This window comes from Rhinopithecus roxellana, chromosome 2 (genome assembly GCF_007565055.1).
Source record: "Rhinopithecus roxellana isolate Shanxi Qingling chromosome 2, ASM756505v1, whole genome shotgun sequence".
NCBI classification, from domain to species: domain Eukaryota; kingdom Metazoa; phylum Chordata; class Mammalia; order Primates; family Cercopithecidae; genus Rhinopithecus; species Rhinopithecus roxellana.
Window position 1 is genome coordinate 142,527,018 of NC_044550.1, and position 17,848 is coordinate 142,544,865.

A 17,848-nucleotide genomic window follows, 5' to 3' on the forward strand; every position below is an offset into this window, starting at 1 on the left:
CCTGGAGTTTGAGGGCAGCCTGGGCAACAGAGAGACAGCCCATCTCTACAACAAGTTTAAAAATAAAAAAAAATTTTTTAAAGAGGTGTAACTTTCTATAGCCTCTGGAAATTAACTTGGAAATATCTACTAAGAAACTTTTAAAGGAGATTTAATACCCTGCACTTTTAGAAAAGTAACCTTAGGAAATAAGAGATATATACCGAATGTCTTGTTGAAATGGAGGGAGCTGAGAGCCGGTCAGGAACTGAAGAGGGATCCTGAGCTCTATCTGGAGGTCAACACAAAGGTATGAGCTTTGTGACTGAGGATATGTAAAGGTTTTATATATCACCATGAAGCTGTATCTATAATTGTGAAAAAAAATCTACATTTTCTATATTACTATTATAATCTTCCTACTTAAAAGGAAAAAAAAAGCAGTAAAATGTAAAAAAAATATGGCTTTGATTCAGATGGGAAAATACAGTTTAATATTGATATTTTACTGTTCATTTATCAAATTGCTAAAAAGAACATTTTAGTGGGGTGGTTTCTGGTATTTTTCTGTTAAAGGAAAAAGAAGTTCAGGAAAAATAAGCAGTCACCATCAATAACATGAAAAAGTGTCCTAAACACTTATCAACATTTTCTCCCCAGATTGACAGTGTTAAAAAAAAGTTTATCTGAGCTATGTTTTTATAGATACAAAGAAGCTGTTGTGGCTTATGAGAATGCAAAACAATGGCAAAGTGTAATCCGCATCTATCTGGATCACCTCAATAATCCTGAAAAAGCTGTCAGTATTGTTAGAGAGACCCAGTCTCCGGATGGAGCCAAAATGGTAGCCAGGTAACATAATACATTAATATTTTTGGACTTTCAAAAACTAACCATAAAAGTAAGCCTCCACCTTCTATCATCAAATATATTAATTCAAAAGGAATATTTAGTCTTTATTTTTTTTATCAGGTCTAAGTATTTAAATTCAAAGGCCGTTGTGGTCAGCAGACAAGAGTATGTCTTTCAAGTGGAAGCATATAATATAGAACTGCATGCTGGGTGTGGTGGCTCACACTTGTAATCCCAGCACTTTGGGAGGCCGAGATGGATGGATCACCTGAGATCAGGAGTTCAAGACCAGCCTGGCCAACATGGTGAAACCCCATCTCTACTGAAAATACAAAAATTTAGCTGGGTGTCGTGGTGCATGCCTGTAGTTCCAGCTACTTGGGAGGCTGAGGCAGGAAAATCCCTTGAACCCAGGAGGCGGAGGCTGCATGAGCCAAGATTGCGCCACTGCACTCCAGCCTGGGTGACAGAGTGAGCCTCCATTTCAAAAAAAAAAGAACTGCAATTTATCTAATAAATTTTGATTTTTAAATGGTTTCCCCTGGTTGAAAAATTTTGTAAATCACAAACTCATTTAAGAGTCTAGCTAATTAAAGAAAGTACTTTGCTTCAGGTTTTTTCTACAGCTTGGTGACTATGGGTCTGCCATCCAGTTTCTTGTCATGTCCAAATGTAACAATGAAGCTTTCACACTGGCTCAGCAACACAACAAAATGGAAATCTATGCAGATATTATTGGTAAATATCATTTTTTCCCTGGTTCTCTTCAAGATGTTTATCATAAAAACACTTTGTCGCTTATGATCTAATTATCAGATTGGTATACATACAAGAATGCGCTTGGTATAAATGTTTATCATTTATACGTAGACACACATGTATCTATGTTATGTGTTGGATTTCAAGATCCCTGCTACTTCAAGGTGAGATGGTATTGTTAAAAAGGATTATTTTAAAAATTAAGGGTTTTTCTGTGTGAATTCCAAGAGAGGCTAGATTTCCCAAATCCTGCTATTTATCAGCCAGTAGTAAATCGAAGATTTCAAAATGAAGGTGATAGAAAATGCAGGATGATTTTTGAAAATGTAAATATTTTCATTAAAAAATCGAGTTACAAATGATGAAGAGTGATATACCCAAGATGTGTTTTTCAAAGATTTGGACAGTCCAAAGGAGAATTTGATATTCTGGGAATGCCTGCTTAGAGGTTTTCTTCTCATGTTTGCAATTATTTTTAGAAACTACTGAAATAATTTTCAAATTTTCATTTCATGGACCATACGTAATGTTATTTGTGTTTTGTTTTGGTTTATTGTGCTAAAATATATATAACATAAAATTTCCATTTAAAAGTGTACAATTTGGTACATTCATTCACGTTGTTATGTGGCCATCACTACTGTCCATCTCTAGAACTTTTTCATCATCCCAGACTTTCTCTGTACCCATTAAATAGTAATTTCCCATTGCCCTCTTTTCCCTAGACCCTGGTAAGCATGATTTTACTTTCTGTATCTATGAATTTGACTATTCATGGTACCTCATATAAGTGGAATCATAAAATATTTGTTCTTTTGTGTTATTTTGTTTTTTATAATTCACAAAATGACCATAAGAATTGATGTTAGGATTCACAAGAAAATATTTATTTCAGTCTTCAAGGATACAAATTAGGTAAAAGCTTCTTGGGATGCTTTGGCTTCCCAAATGACTTCTTGCGAAGTCATTAAGAGAATTAGAGAAAATAGAGTTAAAAAAAAAAAAAAAGGGAAGTACAGATAAGCAACTTCAGAATTGCCAATGCTTAACTTGACTGATGACATTTCTGTCCTAACATTACCACCACCATTTCACTAAAGCAATTTTTCTAAGTTCTTAAGAACATGGTTTGTCTTATATAAGGTGTGTATATTAAGGGTGTGTGTGTGTATGTGTGTGTGCCTCCTCCCACCTTCAAAACACACACATACTTTTCCCCACTTAGCTTTATGCCTTTCTCCTATAAACCCCCTTTTCCTCCAGCTGGAGGCGCAGGGTGGTTGTTATACTTTAGTATTCTGTTGGGCCCCAACTCCCGTAGGTAAATGTAAATGATGAATTGGAATTCCAGCAGCTTTGGGGGTCCTTCTTCCTCTATGCTTAATGTATTTAAGCCCCAAGCCAAAGGAAGAACAGTCATATCTTTAACCAGCATCTACTGGCTACTCGAATGTCGTCTTCCCTACTTGTCTGACAAATATACAGACTATTGTTTAAACCAGGCATTGCTGAGAGGGATGGATTCCATTTGTATTACCAACAAAAACCTTATAATTTCCTCTCCTGGATCACATTTAGAGTTAAAAAAAAAAGATGGAACAGAGTCAGTATTTGGGGTAATTGTGATAAGTATGTTTTGTGACGAAAACAGACATTAATAATTATATTGATGTTTGCTGTTAGGAGTTTTTAATCACCTATTTTTAGATCACTCATTCTTAGATTTCTCATTAGATTTCTCTTAGATTTCACCTATTTTTAGATCACTCGTTCTTTATTTTCAGGTTAGCAGTAAAAGGTAAACAAATTTTGCTCAGATATTTTACTCAGTAAACTTCTGTTATAGGTTCTGAAGACACTACTAATGAAGACTATCAAAGCATTGCCTTATACTTTGAAGGAGAAAAGAGGTATCTTCAGGCTGGAAAATTCTTCTTGCTGTGTGGCCAATATTCACGAGTTAGTATTTGCCAAGAAAATATACACTGACTACGCAGGAATAATTGTAGGAAATATATGTAAATGCCAGTAACTCCCACTCAGATTTGAAATCTCAGAGCTAACTCTGAAATCTTCCTCTCCCTCCCACACCCAGTCACAACCTTCCTTTGTAATACCTCTCACATCTGTCACTTCATTCTAACTACCATCAACTCAGTCCAGGCCCACAGGACCTTGCTTCTGATTATTGCAGTAGTTTCTTTTTTTTCCTGTTTTTAGTTTGTCCGCCTTTAGAGTTTGTCATCCTTCACTTTGTTCCCCAAATAATAGTTGCTTTCATTGTTACAGAGTCCATTGGCCTAAGGCAGGGGTTAACAGTGTCCAAAGAAGGGACACGATAAGTGAAGCTACAGGGTAAAGCTGCGCATTGTTCATGTGACAGGGTAGGGACTACTGAATGGCACATATCTTAAGAAGCCAGCTGTTGCTGACCTCCATAAAATTGTTTTTTAGGAATCCAGGCCCTGTAGTGCCAGATCATATGATTTTTTCAAGAGAAATGTGTTTTGTTTTTCTAAGACCACCAGAGCGGGTACAAAAGAACCAGCGACGAGGCAAGGGTAGGAGCAAAACTGCAAGTTTATTTTGGTCACCTAGCTTCAAGGGAAGAAGGTGGGTAGGGAGAGGTCTGTTGGCCCCCCGACAAAAGGGGCCCCCAGAGTCACCCGTACAGCTCTCGGACGGAGTTCCCACAGTCCTGACATCCCGACAGGAGTGGAGGACTGAGGAAGGCCGTGCATGGCGTGCCTCCGGAGCGGCTTTTCTAGGAGTGGGAGGGCAATAGGCGGGGCACGGGCGTGTCAGGGGGCGTTCCACAGGTGCGACCAGGTAAATCTTGGTCTCTTCAGATTGACATCACCTGGCGCATGCCTAGTTGGTCTGCACCTTCCCGGGTCGCCGGCTGGATTTTCACGCGCGCGGGAGAAGTTGGGGGATGAAGAACCCGGAAGTGCGCCATCTTGCCTCCATTCATCCAAACAAAATGGAAGCTTGGGGCTGCCAGTTTTGAAATATGTGTCCCGATATTTATAGAATACCTCACTGGCCAAAAAAAACATGTCTGTGTGTGAATTCAGCCTACAGGCCACCACCAATTTGTTGTTGCTGGCTCTTAGATAAAGTCCAAACTCCTTAGCTGGCACTTAAGAGAATTTCCATAGTTTGACCAACCAGCCAGAACTCCCTAATCTGGCACCCAGCTGTTTCCATAGAAGAGTCCCACATTCCTCTAACAGCCAGGACTTCATCCATCCTGTTCTCCATCTGGGTTCCTCTCTGTTCCCTACGCCACCTACCACAAACCTATTCATCCTTCAAATGACACCTTCGGGATCATCTCCATGCCAAACCATCTTTTCTTCCTCAGAGCACCTATAAAAGAAAGAAAAAAAAAACACTGACAATCCAGTCCATTTGTCTTTTTATAGTTGTAAATTTCTTCCTAAGTGTGGTGTTATGGTGTGCAGGAATTAGACAATTATGACTTAAAATAATTGGTCTCTTATATTATCATCATATCACACAGATCTTCCTGGTAAGATTGTATATAACACAGAAAAGAGGGGCCGTGCCATACCTATTCCTGGTATTCTCCATGGGATCTAACGAAGTCCCACATTCATAGTAGCAGGTTGTCAGTAACTATTTGTTGAAAGAATAAATGAATGAAAATAATTAAATCTTCCTACTGAAAAGGGCACATTTTGCCTTTTCATTTCATCAGGACTAGATTCTTCAGAGGGTTAACTGAGTCCTTCCATTTTTAAACTATACCCAGCTTTTAAGGATATATTTAAGATCTAACACTATGCGAGCCCCTGGTTGAGATGATGATACTTTCACAGACTGTAATTACTTTATGTAAAGGCTGTGTGAAAGCTTTGTTTTCCCTAATGTGAAAATATTCTGAAAATTTTTAATTGCTATAATTCTCTTTTTAGGCACTTAAACACTTCCTGAAATGCCCAAGCTCAGAAGACAATGTGGCAATAGAAATGGCAATTGAAACTGTAAGTACACTTTGACTGAAACTTTCAAGAATGCCAATTTTTAAAAAAAATTCTTAAAGAAAATTTTAAATATATGCAGAAGTAGACCAAACGGTATAACAAACCCCTACATACCCATCATGTAGCTTCAACAGCTGTCAATGCATAGACAGCCTCATTTTATTCATGCCCTCACCCTCTTTCCTGGGTGTTTTGTTTTGTTTTGTTTTTTTAAGTAAATCGCAGTCACCGTATCATTTCACTTGTGGATACAATATCAGTGTCTAAAAGATAAGAAACGTTGATTTTCAAGTTGGTGTAACTTGAGTACAGTAAAGTTCACAAATCCTAAGTGTACAACTGGATTAGTTTTTTCCTCTGTGCATACCTGTGTAACCCCCACCCAGATCAAGATATAGAACATTTCCAGCTACCGAAAGTCTCCCTCATGTCACCCCCCAGTTAATATCCCCCACCAAAGGTAACCACAATTCTGACTTATATTCTTATAGATTCGTTTTGCCTTTGTATAATCTAAATAGAAACAGAATCACGCATGTGTACGCTTGTGTCCAGTTTCAGTCAGCATTATGTATGCAAATGTGTCTGTTTGTGTTATTGCACATAGCAATAGGTCATTCTTTTTTTTTTTTTTTTTTTTTTTTTTGAGACAGAATTTCGCTCTTTTGCCCAGGCAAGAGTGCTGTGGCGTGATCTCGGCTCACTGCAACCTCCACCTTCCAGTTTCAAACGATTCTCCTGTCTCAGCCTCCCGAGTAGCTGGGATTACAGGTGCCTGCCACCGTGCCCTGCTAGTTTTTGTATTTTTAGTAGAGACAGGGTTTCACCATGTTGGCCAGGCTGGTCTCGAACTCCTGACCTCGTGATCTGCCCACCTCAGCCTCCCAAAGTGCTGGGATTACAGGCATGAGCTGTCGCATCCAGCTCAGCAATAGGTCATTCTTCTTCATTGCTGTGTAGTATTCTACTATATGACTGTACCACAGTTTATTTACTCCTTACTCTATTAATGGACTTTTGAGTTGTCTCCAGTTTGGGCATATTATGAATAAAGCTGCCATAAAGCTGTTCATGTCTTTTGGTGAGCAAAAGCCCTCAGTTTTATTGGGTATATATCCAGGAGTAGAATCATTAGGTCATAGTATTCTAAATACAGGTCTTTTTGTCAGATATATGTTGCAAAAATCTTCAAAGGCATGGCTTACCTTTTTATTCTCTTGATGAGCAGAAATTCTTAACTTTTAATAAAGTTCAACTCATTGAATCTTTTATAGTTAGTGTTTTTTGGTCCAATTAAGAAATTTTAAGCTGGGTGCAGTGGATCACTTGAGGTCAGGAGTTCAAGACCAGCCTGGCCAACATGGTGAAACCCCATCTCTACTAAAAATACAAATATTAGCTGGGCATAGTGGCGGGCACCTGTAATCCCAGCTACTTTGGAGGCTGAAGCAGGAGAATCACTTGAACCTGGGAGGCAGAGGTTGTAGTGGGCCGAGACTGTGCCATTGCCCTCCAGCCTGGGCAACAAGAACGAAACTTCATCTCAAAAAAAAAAAAAAAGAAAAGAAATCTCTGCCTATCCCATGGTCATGAAAATATTTCCCTTATGTTTTCTTCTGGTAGTTTGTTCTATCTGTCTCATTTAGGCTTATGCCCATCCCGAATTAATTAGGTATATGGTATAAGGTAGGGGTCAAGGATATTTCTTTTCAATGTGGATATCCTGTTGACCAGCACCATTTATCAAAATACCATCCTTTCCACCACTGAATTGCCACAAAGCATTTGTCATAAATGAAATGACATGAAATTACCATGTAGTATGAATCTGGTTTGGGATCCTCTAGTCTTTTCCTTTAGTTTGTCCTTGTACCAATACTCCATTGTCCTGATTACTGTATGTATTGTATATTATAATCTTTCTGTTTCTGTGGATTTGCCTATTCTAGACATTTCATATAAATGGAACCATATAATATGTGGCCTTTTGTGCCTGCTTCTCTCATTTAGCACCATGTTTTCAAGGCTCGTCCATGTTGTAGCATGTGACAAGAATTCATGCCTTCTTATGTCTGAATAATATTCCATTGTATGAATATACCACACATTGTTTATTCATCAGTTATTGGGCATTTGTTGTTTCTTCTTTTTGGCTATTATGAGTAATACTGCTATTAACATTTGTGTGCAAGTTTTCATGTGGACATGTGTTTTCATTTCTCTTAAGTGTATTACTTAGGAGTGGAATTGCTAGGCCATATGTAAACCCTATGTTTAACATTTTGAGAAACTGTCCAACTGTTTCCTGAAGCAGCTGACCACTTATATTCCAACAGGCACTGTGTGAGGGTTCCAGTTTTTCTAATAGCAATTCCTTGATATTGTCAACTATCTAGTTAGGGTTCGAATTTCTTCAGCTCTTGCATAAATGCTTTCATACAGTTGGTTAGTTCACCTTAGTATCAAGACAAGGCTCATGTATTACATTTAGTTTATATGGGCCTTAAGTCTCTTTTAATCTCCCTTCCCCTCACTTCTCTCCTTCTCTCTCTCTCTCTCTCTCTCTCTCTTCAACTCTATTTATATCTCCTAAACACCGCCCACACATGCATACTTGCTATTTATGTGTTAAGAAAATGGGTCATTTATCCTGAGGAATTTCTGACATTTTGATTTAGCTAATTACATCCTTGTGGTATAATTACCCTGTATTTCCCACTCACTAGTAGTTAAATCTAGATACTTGATCAGATATAGATGATATTTCTGTAAAAGCAACTTCATAGATGGTACCGTGTACTTCCTATTCTCATCACAGCAGTAGGGCCATATCTCTTTTTTTTTTTTTTTCTGTTTTTTTTTTTTGTTTTTTTTTTGACACAGAGTCTCACTTTGTCGCCCAAGCTGGAGTTCAGTGGTACAATCTTAGCTCACCGCAACCTCTGCCTCCTGGGTTCAAGTGATTCTCCTGCCTCAGCCTCCCCAATAGCTGAGATTACAGATGTGTGCTACCATACCCAACTAATTTTTGTGTGTTTTTAGTAGAGTCAGGATTTCACCATGTTGGGCAGGCTGGTATCAAAATCCTGACCTCAAATGATCTGCCCACCTTGGCCTCCCAAAGTGCTGGGATTAAAGGCATGAGCCACCACACCCAGCCTAGTAGGGCCATATCTTAAATCAACTTGGGCTGCCATAACAAAATACCGTAGTCTGGGTGACTTCTGGAGTTTGAGAAGTCCAAGATCAAGGTGCTGGTAATTTGGTTCCTGATGAGGGCTCTCTTCCTGACTTGCAGACAGCAGCCTTCTCACTGTGTCCTCACGTGGCCTTTCCTATACATGTATGCAAGGAGAGAGATTTCTCTCCCTTCCTCTTAAGGCTACAATCTAACCTTAATTACCTCCCAGGGGCTCCATTTCCAAATACCATTACATAAAGGTTGGGGCTTTAACAGATGAATTTGGGGTATGTGGGGGACACAAACACTCAGTTCATAGTAGCCCATATTTTTGTGGTCTTTTTGTTGTTGTTGTTGTTGTTGTTGCCCAGGCTGGAGTGCAGTGGCATGATCTTGGTTCACTGTAAACCCCACCTCCTGGGTTCAAGTGATTCTTCTGCCTCAACCTCCTGAGTAGCTGGGACTACAGGTGCCCACCTGGCTCCTATGGTTAAAAAAATTAACCACAGCTGGCTAATTTTTTTTTTTTTTCTATTTTTTAGTAGAGATGGATGTTTTACCACGTTGGCCAGGCTGTTCTCAAACTCCTGCCTCCGGTGATCCACCCACCTTGGCCTCTGAAAGTGTTGGGATTATAGGGGAGAGCCACCGCGCCCGGCCTGGTCTCTCTTTTTATGGTGTTAAGATTGATTATTGGGTGTAGGTGTGGTCAACCTGATCAATCTATGATAAGCTTTCCCATCAACTTGTCACCCAATGATTTCAGCAACCGTTGATGATTATTACTTAGATCGGGGTATCCAATCTTTTGACTTCCCTGGGCCACATTGGAAGAAGAAGAAGACTTGCCTTTAATTAGTAAGTCCAGAAGGGCTCTGATTTGGGTAGTTCAAGTGTCCATCGCAGGATTAATCAATTGGTGGCCACAGGGATGGAATATCATGCCTGGGCAAATTGGGTCAAATTCCCACCAGTAGACAAAGTTCAGTAGCCATGGAGATGGGGTCTCTTAAGACATGGAATTTCCACTGGAACTCCATGGTTGAAGTGAAGCAGAAGCATCTCTCAGAAGAGTTGAAGGAATGAATATTAGACAAAATTATGGATGTCCCTTGCAGCTGTCAAATTTCTCTCCTTTCATTAGTATTCTGTAATCCCACAATACTTTCTCAATGTTGTATTTCTAATGGATTTTGTTAAATTTTATTAAGGTCAAGGACATGTAGTCAGTAAAACCAACATATTTGTACTTATTGCTAGGATTACTTCATTCAGACAAGTCCATTTTGAATTTTACTACTGGATTTTTTTTTCAAGTGCAGCTGCAAATCATTTTATGCTTAAGCTGCAGAACCTCTCGTGGTTCCCCATTGCCTCCACAATTTATTCCCAAATTATCCTTCATGGATCATAAAATCTTAGAAATACCTGGAAGTGAACCAGTCTAACCTCCTTCATTTTACTGATGGGGAAACTGAGGTACCAGAAGGTGATATGACTAACCTACAGACACCCAAATAGAAAGTAATCGATCTGGGACTAAAACCAATGCTTTCTTTCCTTCCCACTTACCTCTTACACTCCTCTAGGTCAGCAGCCTGTGCTACAACTAAATTGGCCACTTTTTTTTTTATCCCCTTTTGAGACAGGGTCTCTCTCTGTTGCCCAGGTGGCATGATCACAGCTCACTGCAGCCTTGACCTCCTGGGTTCAAGCAATTCTCCCACCTTAGCCATCCAAGTAGCTGGGACTACAGACATGCCACCACACCTGGCTAATTTTATATTTTTTGTAGAGATGGGTTTTTGCTGTGTTGTCCTGGCTGGTCTTGAACTCCTAGGCTCAAGTGATCCTCCCACCTTGGCCTCCCAAAGTGCTGTGATTACATGTGTGAGCACAGTGCTCAGTCTTAAACTGCCCTCTTTTATTTGAATAGTTCAGGGTTCCCCTTCCTTCGTTCCTTCACTCTGGCGCCTTACACCTAAAACACCCCTACCCCTGCACCTCTGCATCTCATACTCCTACCCAATAAGCCTTTCCTAAACTGTCCTTGAGATGAAATTTCACCCTCCCTAGAATGGTCTAAGTACTTTGAACGTCACTTACTGCTATAGTAACTCCCTTCAGATTTACAAGTGCCTCAAGGTCCAGAACCCATCTCTTTATAGAGTGTTCAGCACATGGCAGTCACTCAATTAATACTTGTTGAATCGAGCACATGTTGGTCCCTAGCTCAGTGAAAACAGATGATAACAAGTTTCCTTCCCAGTCTTCCATTTCTTTCTTTCTTTCTTGGGGACCTTCCCCTGGGGGGGGAAATATCGCTTTTACTCGTGACTTGCATTTTCTCACAATCTGCGCGCTCTTTCACCTGCTGATTCACAGCCAGAAGCCACACCCCTGAGTTATTGGGTTCACCGTCAAAATGCTTGTGCTTCACCCACCCCCACCCATCCCCATCCTCGACACCTCAAAGCTTTGAAACACCTCCTTGGTTTATGGAGCGGGAAGGGAAGTATGAGACCCCTCACTGGGAGATGATGGGGAAGGTGGGGCTCACTGGTGTCCCTCAGGTGAGTTGGGAGAGTCCTCCTTACCTCCTTGCACTCAGCTTCTGCCTTCCCCACTCCATGAACTTGCTTGAAAAGGTCCCCACAGATCTCTCACTTGCTAAATATAGAAGTCTCGTGTCAGTCTTCACCCTACTCCATGTTACAGTAACATTTTACCCTATTATACTACATCTTTCTGGACTTTTTCCCCTCAGAACACTGCATCTTCTGTTCTCCACTTCCTTCTCAGATGGTCCCTTCTCAGCCTCCTTCCCTGGCCTCTCTGCCCCTTCAATGCAAGCGCCCCTCAGCATTCCATCCGCACCCTGCCATGAGTTGCCTTTGCCTGGCCACATCTATTCCCTGCTGGCTCTCCTGTCTGCGTGTCTGTCCTGACACTTCGAGTGTGCTCCACTCTCCCTGGGGACAGCTGCCATTGTTGCTGGTGACAAAAACAATAGGGACAGCCGGGCATGGTGGCTCACAGCTGTAATTCCAGCACTTCGGGAGGCCGAGGTGGGCCGATCACCTGAGGTCGGGAGTTCAAGACCAGCCTGACCAATGTGGAGAAACCCCATCTCTACTAAAAATATAAAATTAGCCGGGAGTAGTGGCATATGCCTGTAATCCCAGCTACTCAGGAGGCTGAGGCAGGAGAATCACTTAAACCCAGGATGCAGAGGTTGTGGTGAGCAGAGATCACACCATTGCACTCCAGCCTAGGCAACAAGAGTGAAACTCCCGTCTAAAAAAAAAAAAAAATAGGGACACCTATCGAGTACTGACCCTGCCAGTGGGGAGGCCACATTTTGCATACGTAATAGTGAAAATTACTCAGTGCTTCTCTGAAATTTAAATTTAACTGGGAATGCTGTATTTTTGTTGTCTGTATTTGACAATCCTGTCTACTTGGCACCTGTTCAAGCCATGTACGTGTATTCACTTATTTAATCCTCACAGCAGTTCTGTGAGTTAGGTGCTATTACTGCCCACGTTGAGGCCCCAAGAGTAACCTGCCCAAGATCACACAGGTCTCAAGTAGTGTCACTCAGTTGACCCCCAGCAGGCTGGCTCCATCCAGAGCCTTTGCTTTAACCATTTCTCTGTCCTGGCTTATTCACCCAAAGCCATCCACAGAAGCCATCAAGAGAACAAACTCTATCATTTATGTCCCAACATCCCTGCTTTACCGAAGTGGCAAGAGCAGAGGTGACACAGATTGGGGAAAGCCTAGCTTTTTCCCCTGACGGTGACCACAGGTGGGGCAGTGTGCAGAAATCCTGCAGCCTGAGAGCCTCTGCACCTGCAGGTTCAGGGCCATTTCTCTATTACTCAAGTCTACTGATTGTATCCTTCCTCTACTGGACAGATAACTTGCAGACTTGTCCTCATACCTCCCCTGAGGTGTAGCAAGCAAGGCCATGTGTTGCTGAGTCCCTAGTGATCATTTCCTCCATTGTCCGGTGGTTTTTCCCATTGTAATGTCGTTACCGTGACAAGACTGTTCAGTGTTCCTTCCCCTAAGTTGAGCTCCAGCTATGTTTTTTGCTCACTCCTTTTTAATAGACACAGAATTCTGAAGCCTCCTAATTTTGTCAGTAATTCCCTAGTGCTCCCCCTAAATTCCTGACCTCACACATTCTGTTCGTATTAAACTCATACATGCCCATCCTGCAATGTGGTACATTATTTTTCTGGTTCAACACCACCCAGTACTTCAATGATTTAACTCACCTTTATGGAGATGAATTTCTTTTCCTCTTTTTTTTTTGAGACAAAGTCTCACGCTGTCGCCCAGGCTAGAGTGCAGGGGCAGGATCTCGGCTCACTGCAACCTTCGCCTCCCAGGCTCAAGCCGATTCTCATGCCTCAGCCTCCCAAGTAGCTGAGATTACAAGCATGCACTACCACACCCAGCCAATTTTTGTATTTTTAGGAGAGACAGGGTCTCATCATGTTGGCCAGACTGGCCTTGAACTCCTGGCCTCAAGTGATCCACCCACCTCAGCCTCCCACAGTGCTGGGATTACAGGCGTGAGCCACCATGCCGGGCCTGGAGATGACTTTTAAGTAAAGATTTCTAAGCCAGCCTTGTCTCCAGAGCCGTACGCACATTTCAGCTGCTTGCCTTTATCCAGGCTCCTCTGGCTGGGACCCTCACTTCTTTACACTTTCGATGACATGTAGTCGTGCGTAAGACCTTTTCCTCAGGGAGCCGCTGCAGAGGAGGGCACCTGGAATGATATCCTTGTGTCAGCGCTTGTGCTTAAGATGCTGTCCTCAAGGTGTCATAGTCATTTATCTTAAAGTTTTTATTAAAACATCCAAGGGCTGAGCACGGTGGCTCACGCCTGTAATCTCAGCACTTTGGGAGGCTGAGATGAGCAGATCATGAGGTCAGAAGATCAAGACCATCCAGGCCAACATGGTGAAACCCCCGTCTCTACTAAAAATATAAAAATTAGCTGGTTGTGGTGGCGCACGCTTGTAGTCCCAGCTACACGAGAGGCTGAGGCAGGAGAATCGCTTGAACCCAGGAGGCGGAGATTGCAGTGAGCCGAGATCGTGCCACTGCACTCCGGCCTGGCAACAGAGTGAGACTCCGTCTCAAAAAATAGTAATAATAATAAATAAATAAATAAATCCAGAAGTACATTCTCTGTGCATGTGAAAGAAAATATGGTATTTTGATACAGCAGCTAAGAAAAGCTATAGCGTCTAAGGATGGATTTTTATTAATGGAGAGTCTAGCAACAAATGAAGAAAGACCCTGATCCTATGTCATATTTCAGGCACTTTATTATAGATACTATTAATGCTTCTTAGTCCATCTCCTTAAGCAGAAGATTGTCTTTTTCTCCAGTCTTGCTCGATTTAAGATGGTGAATTTGCTGGGTCTTTCTCTCTTATTAAACAGGTTGGTCAGGCCAAAGATGAACTGCTGACCCATCAGCTGATAGACCACCTCTTGGGGGAAAACGATGGCGTGCCTAAGGTACTGAACACGTGGGCTTCATGTGCGTCCTCAGATCTCAGTTACAGTTTGATTCTGCCTCTTTTACCCATCATGCTTTTACAACATAGACGTGAAAAATTTACTCCCTGTCAGTAGTGTAGATAAGCTAGACCAGGAGTGTCCAATCTTTTTGCTTCCCTGGGTCACATTGGAAGAAGAAGAATTGTCTTGGGCCACACATAAAATACACTAACAATAGCTGATGAACTAAAAAAAAAAAAAAAAAAAAAAAAAAAAAAAAATCGCAAAAAAAAACTCGTACTGTTTTTTAAAAGTTTACAAATTTGTGTTGGACTGCATTCAAAGCTGTCCAGGGCCACATGTAGCCTGCAGGCCATGGCTAGAGCAAGCTTGATCTAGACAGACCCTGCGTTTTGGAGGATAACGTATATTTACTCTTTAAAATTGGCTTTGCCAACTGTGAGATAGCCATGCCCCTCTAGATAACAATCCTCACCACATGCAATTTTTCTCAAATGTTATAATTTTGTTTGTTCTAGGAACTATGAAAAAAGATCACTGACATTGAAACTATGACCTAGCACTCATCTCTAAAACTCAGAGTGTGCTTTGTTTACATTCCCAACATTATGGAAATTAACAAAAATCAGATTAAGCATAAAGGTAGTTCTCTATAACATAAAATAGAAATAAATTGGCCAGGTGTGGTGGCTCATGCCTGTAATCCCAGCACTTTGGGAGGCAAAGGCGGGTGGATCACTTGAGGTCAGGAGTTGGAGACTAGCCTGGCCAACATGGCGAAACCCCGTCTCTACAAAAAATACAAAAATTAGCCAGGTGTGGTGGCGCGCGCCTGTAGTCCTAGCTACTCAGGAGGCTGAGGCAGGAGAATTGCTTGAACCCAGAAGGCAGAGGTTGCAGTGAGCTAAGAGATTGTGCCACTGCACTCCAGCCTGGGTGACAGAGTGAGACTCCATCTCAAAAAGAAAAAGTAAGAAAGAAATCATTACAAGCATATTTTCAAAATATGTGACTCACTGTGGCTTCCTACAGAATGTCCATCTTCTCCCAGTCCTGGTGAGGAGAGACTCACATACCTTTGAAAATGCCCCAGACCTCCTTCTTCCCCTTTGCTTTACATTCAAGGACATTTGCTGGTGAAGAACTCAAGTCACTGACTGGAAGCAAGGGCAATAGCATGTCACCACTGGAGAGGACTGTAGTGGTCCCTGAGTCCATTTTCTGCATCTTACAGATAAAGCCACAGAGATCCAGAGCAGCTCAGTTAACTCATCAAAGGATACAGGCCCTTCAGCTGCTTCAGCCACCTCCCATGGTGTCCACTTACTCTAATAATCTGAAAACCAGCATCAGATCTCGCAGCTGTCTAGAGCTGGAATAGGAATGGAAAATGGCCAAAGGCCAAAGAAAATTTTATAGGTCAGAGAAAACTGATATGCATATAAAAATTATTGAAAGTTTGCAAAATTCACGTGTCATGTAAGAATATAGTTTGTTTCCAAGCACATGAGAAATATTCTGTGGAGTAGGGTCAGGAATACAGACTCAGATTCTGTGGTTCAAATCCTGGCTGACTCCCTCCTGTTGTTTCAGCTTCTCATCTGTGAAATCAGGATAACAATAGTGCCTTATTCTCAGGGTGGGTATGAGGTTTTAAATGCATTAGTATTTCTCAAGTACTTAGAATACCACCTGGCCATATTGAGCTCTGAATAAATGTTTAATAAATAAACTAATTCTTTATTCATTGAGTTTTTTAAAGCAGTATCAATTCTCAGTTACTGGCAGATGAATGTGATTCTAACTGAAATACAAAATTTAATCTCCCCTTAGCTAATGAAGAAACTAATGTTTCTATAATGGTTTATATGTCAGGATGCCAAGTACCTGTTCCGCTTGTACATGGCTCTGAAGCAATACCGAGAAGCTGCCCAGACTGCCATCATCATTGCCAGAGAAGAGCAGTCTGCAGGTGGGTCCGTGATACATACCTGTTACTCCCCAGACAGGCAGCAGAATCAAGCCCCAGCCCCTTTTCTGTGTAGGAAAGAGTAGCCCCTACATTTCTAACATAGGCTTGCTTTGAACCCAAAAGACTAAAGAGATGACCATTTCTAGGTTTCAGAGGGGTTAAACAATGTACTGTCCCAGGGGACTGTTTAAATGTAAGAGACTAAGACCGTCTCTTGTCAAGTGCTATTTCCTCTCCTCCCCCACAGCCTCAGAGTTTCTGCCTCATGAATGATGTCTCCTCTCACCCCTCCAGCCCACAACCCCCTTCCTACAGACTCATGACATTTTCTTCCATTCCCTGTGTTTGGCCTTAACAATATGAGACATTAGGCGATGGAGGGTAATGATGAGGTGCTGTTATGGACCTAGTTCTTTATAATATGCAGAGACTGTTGATAGACTCTTCAGGATGGTTCTGCTCACATGTGCTCTGTCAGTACTTATTGAGTGACAGAATTAGTCTGATATCTTCATTAATTTTTGTGAGTTGATCTTAAATCTTTATAAATGTGGACACAATTTTGGAAAATATGCAGTCAAATAAATCATTACTTTTTTGAGCTTACATTGATCTAACAACACCTTCTTCCTGTCAGATGCGTGCTAGGAGCTCAGGATACAGAGAGAACTGAGCCACAGTTCAGCCCTCAAGGTCATAATTTGATGGGAGAGACAGAAAGTAAATTCAGAGTTGTTGGACAGGGTGACAAGTGCCAGACTAGAAAGAGAAATAGGCTGAAAAGGCACAATTAAAATAAGAGCGACTGCTGGGTTACCCACAGCATCCTGAAGGTTGGGGTAGGGAGAGTTGGAGGATGGAGACGAGAGAAGGCAATGAAAGCTTTAGCTGAGTTTTAAAAGGATGGGGGAGCAGGAGACAGGGGGAGTGGGAGGTGCTAGAAGCCAAAGTGCTGGGATATGGGGAAATGGGGGTGTGGGGAAGTGCTGGGATGAGGAAAACTGCTGGCAAGGCTGAGCATTTACATGCCTGGAGAAGGAAGGGAGGGAAAATCAGGCCAGAAAGGAGCGCAGAGGCCAATCCTGAAGGGCACGAGTCCTCTGCTCAGGAATTTGCACTTACAGGCGTGAGTGGCGCCATTGGAGGGTTTTATGCAGGGGTGTGACCTTGAGATATCTGAGAGTGGATGAAGGCTTGAGGGTTTTCAAAGCATACTCTGACATCAGATGTGGGCCCAGAGCAATCCTGATGAGCACTACTGCAGAAGGAAATGGTGAGAAGCTTTCACAGTGGGCATGGGAAGGGAGGCTGGAATTGGGAGACTGAGAGACTCAGAACTCCATGGCCTGGTGGACTTTAGGGCCAGGGGGGTGCCCTGAGGAAGAGTAAGACATCAAGGAGGACACCACCATTTTTCACCAGAGGGACTGGCTAGGTGTTCATAACATCAATTAAAATAGGAAATCTGGCTGGGTGCATTGGCTCACGCCTGTAATCCTACCACTTTGGGAGGCTGAGGAGGGTGGATTTCTTGAGCCTAGGAGT

The 17,848-nt window shown here is 42.0% G+C and overlaps 1 protein-coding gene across 5 annotated transcripts in view; it reads left to right on the forward strand.

Moving 5' to 3' along the window:
* WDR19 (WD repeat domain 19) overlaps positions 1-17,848 on the forward strand; it is a 94,587-nt gene that overhangs the window by 60,645 nt on the left and 16,094 nt on the right. For all 5 annotated transcript variants that reach the window (XR_004054420.1, XR_004054419.1, XM_010365800.2 and 2 more), the window contains 6 exons: positions 685-831; positions 1,445-1,569; positions 3,437-3,549; positions 5,532-5,600; positions 14,251-14,328; positions 16,207-16,303. Coding sequence is in view for 3 of the 5 variants with exons in the window: in XM_010365800.2 (XP_010364102.1) it covers positions 685-831; positions 1,445-1,569; positions 3,437-3,549; positions 5,532-5,600; positions 14,251-14,328; positions 16,207-16,303 (629 nt within the window). In the remaining 2 variants the exon portion in view is untranslated. The remainder of the gene's footprint in view (positions 1-684; positions 832-1,444; positions 1,570-3,436; positions 3,550-5,531; positions 5,601-14,250; positions 14,329-16,206; positions 16,304-17,848) is intronic.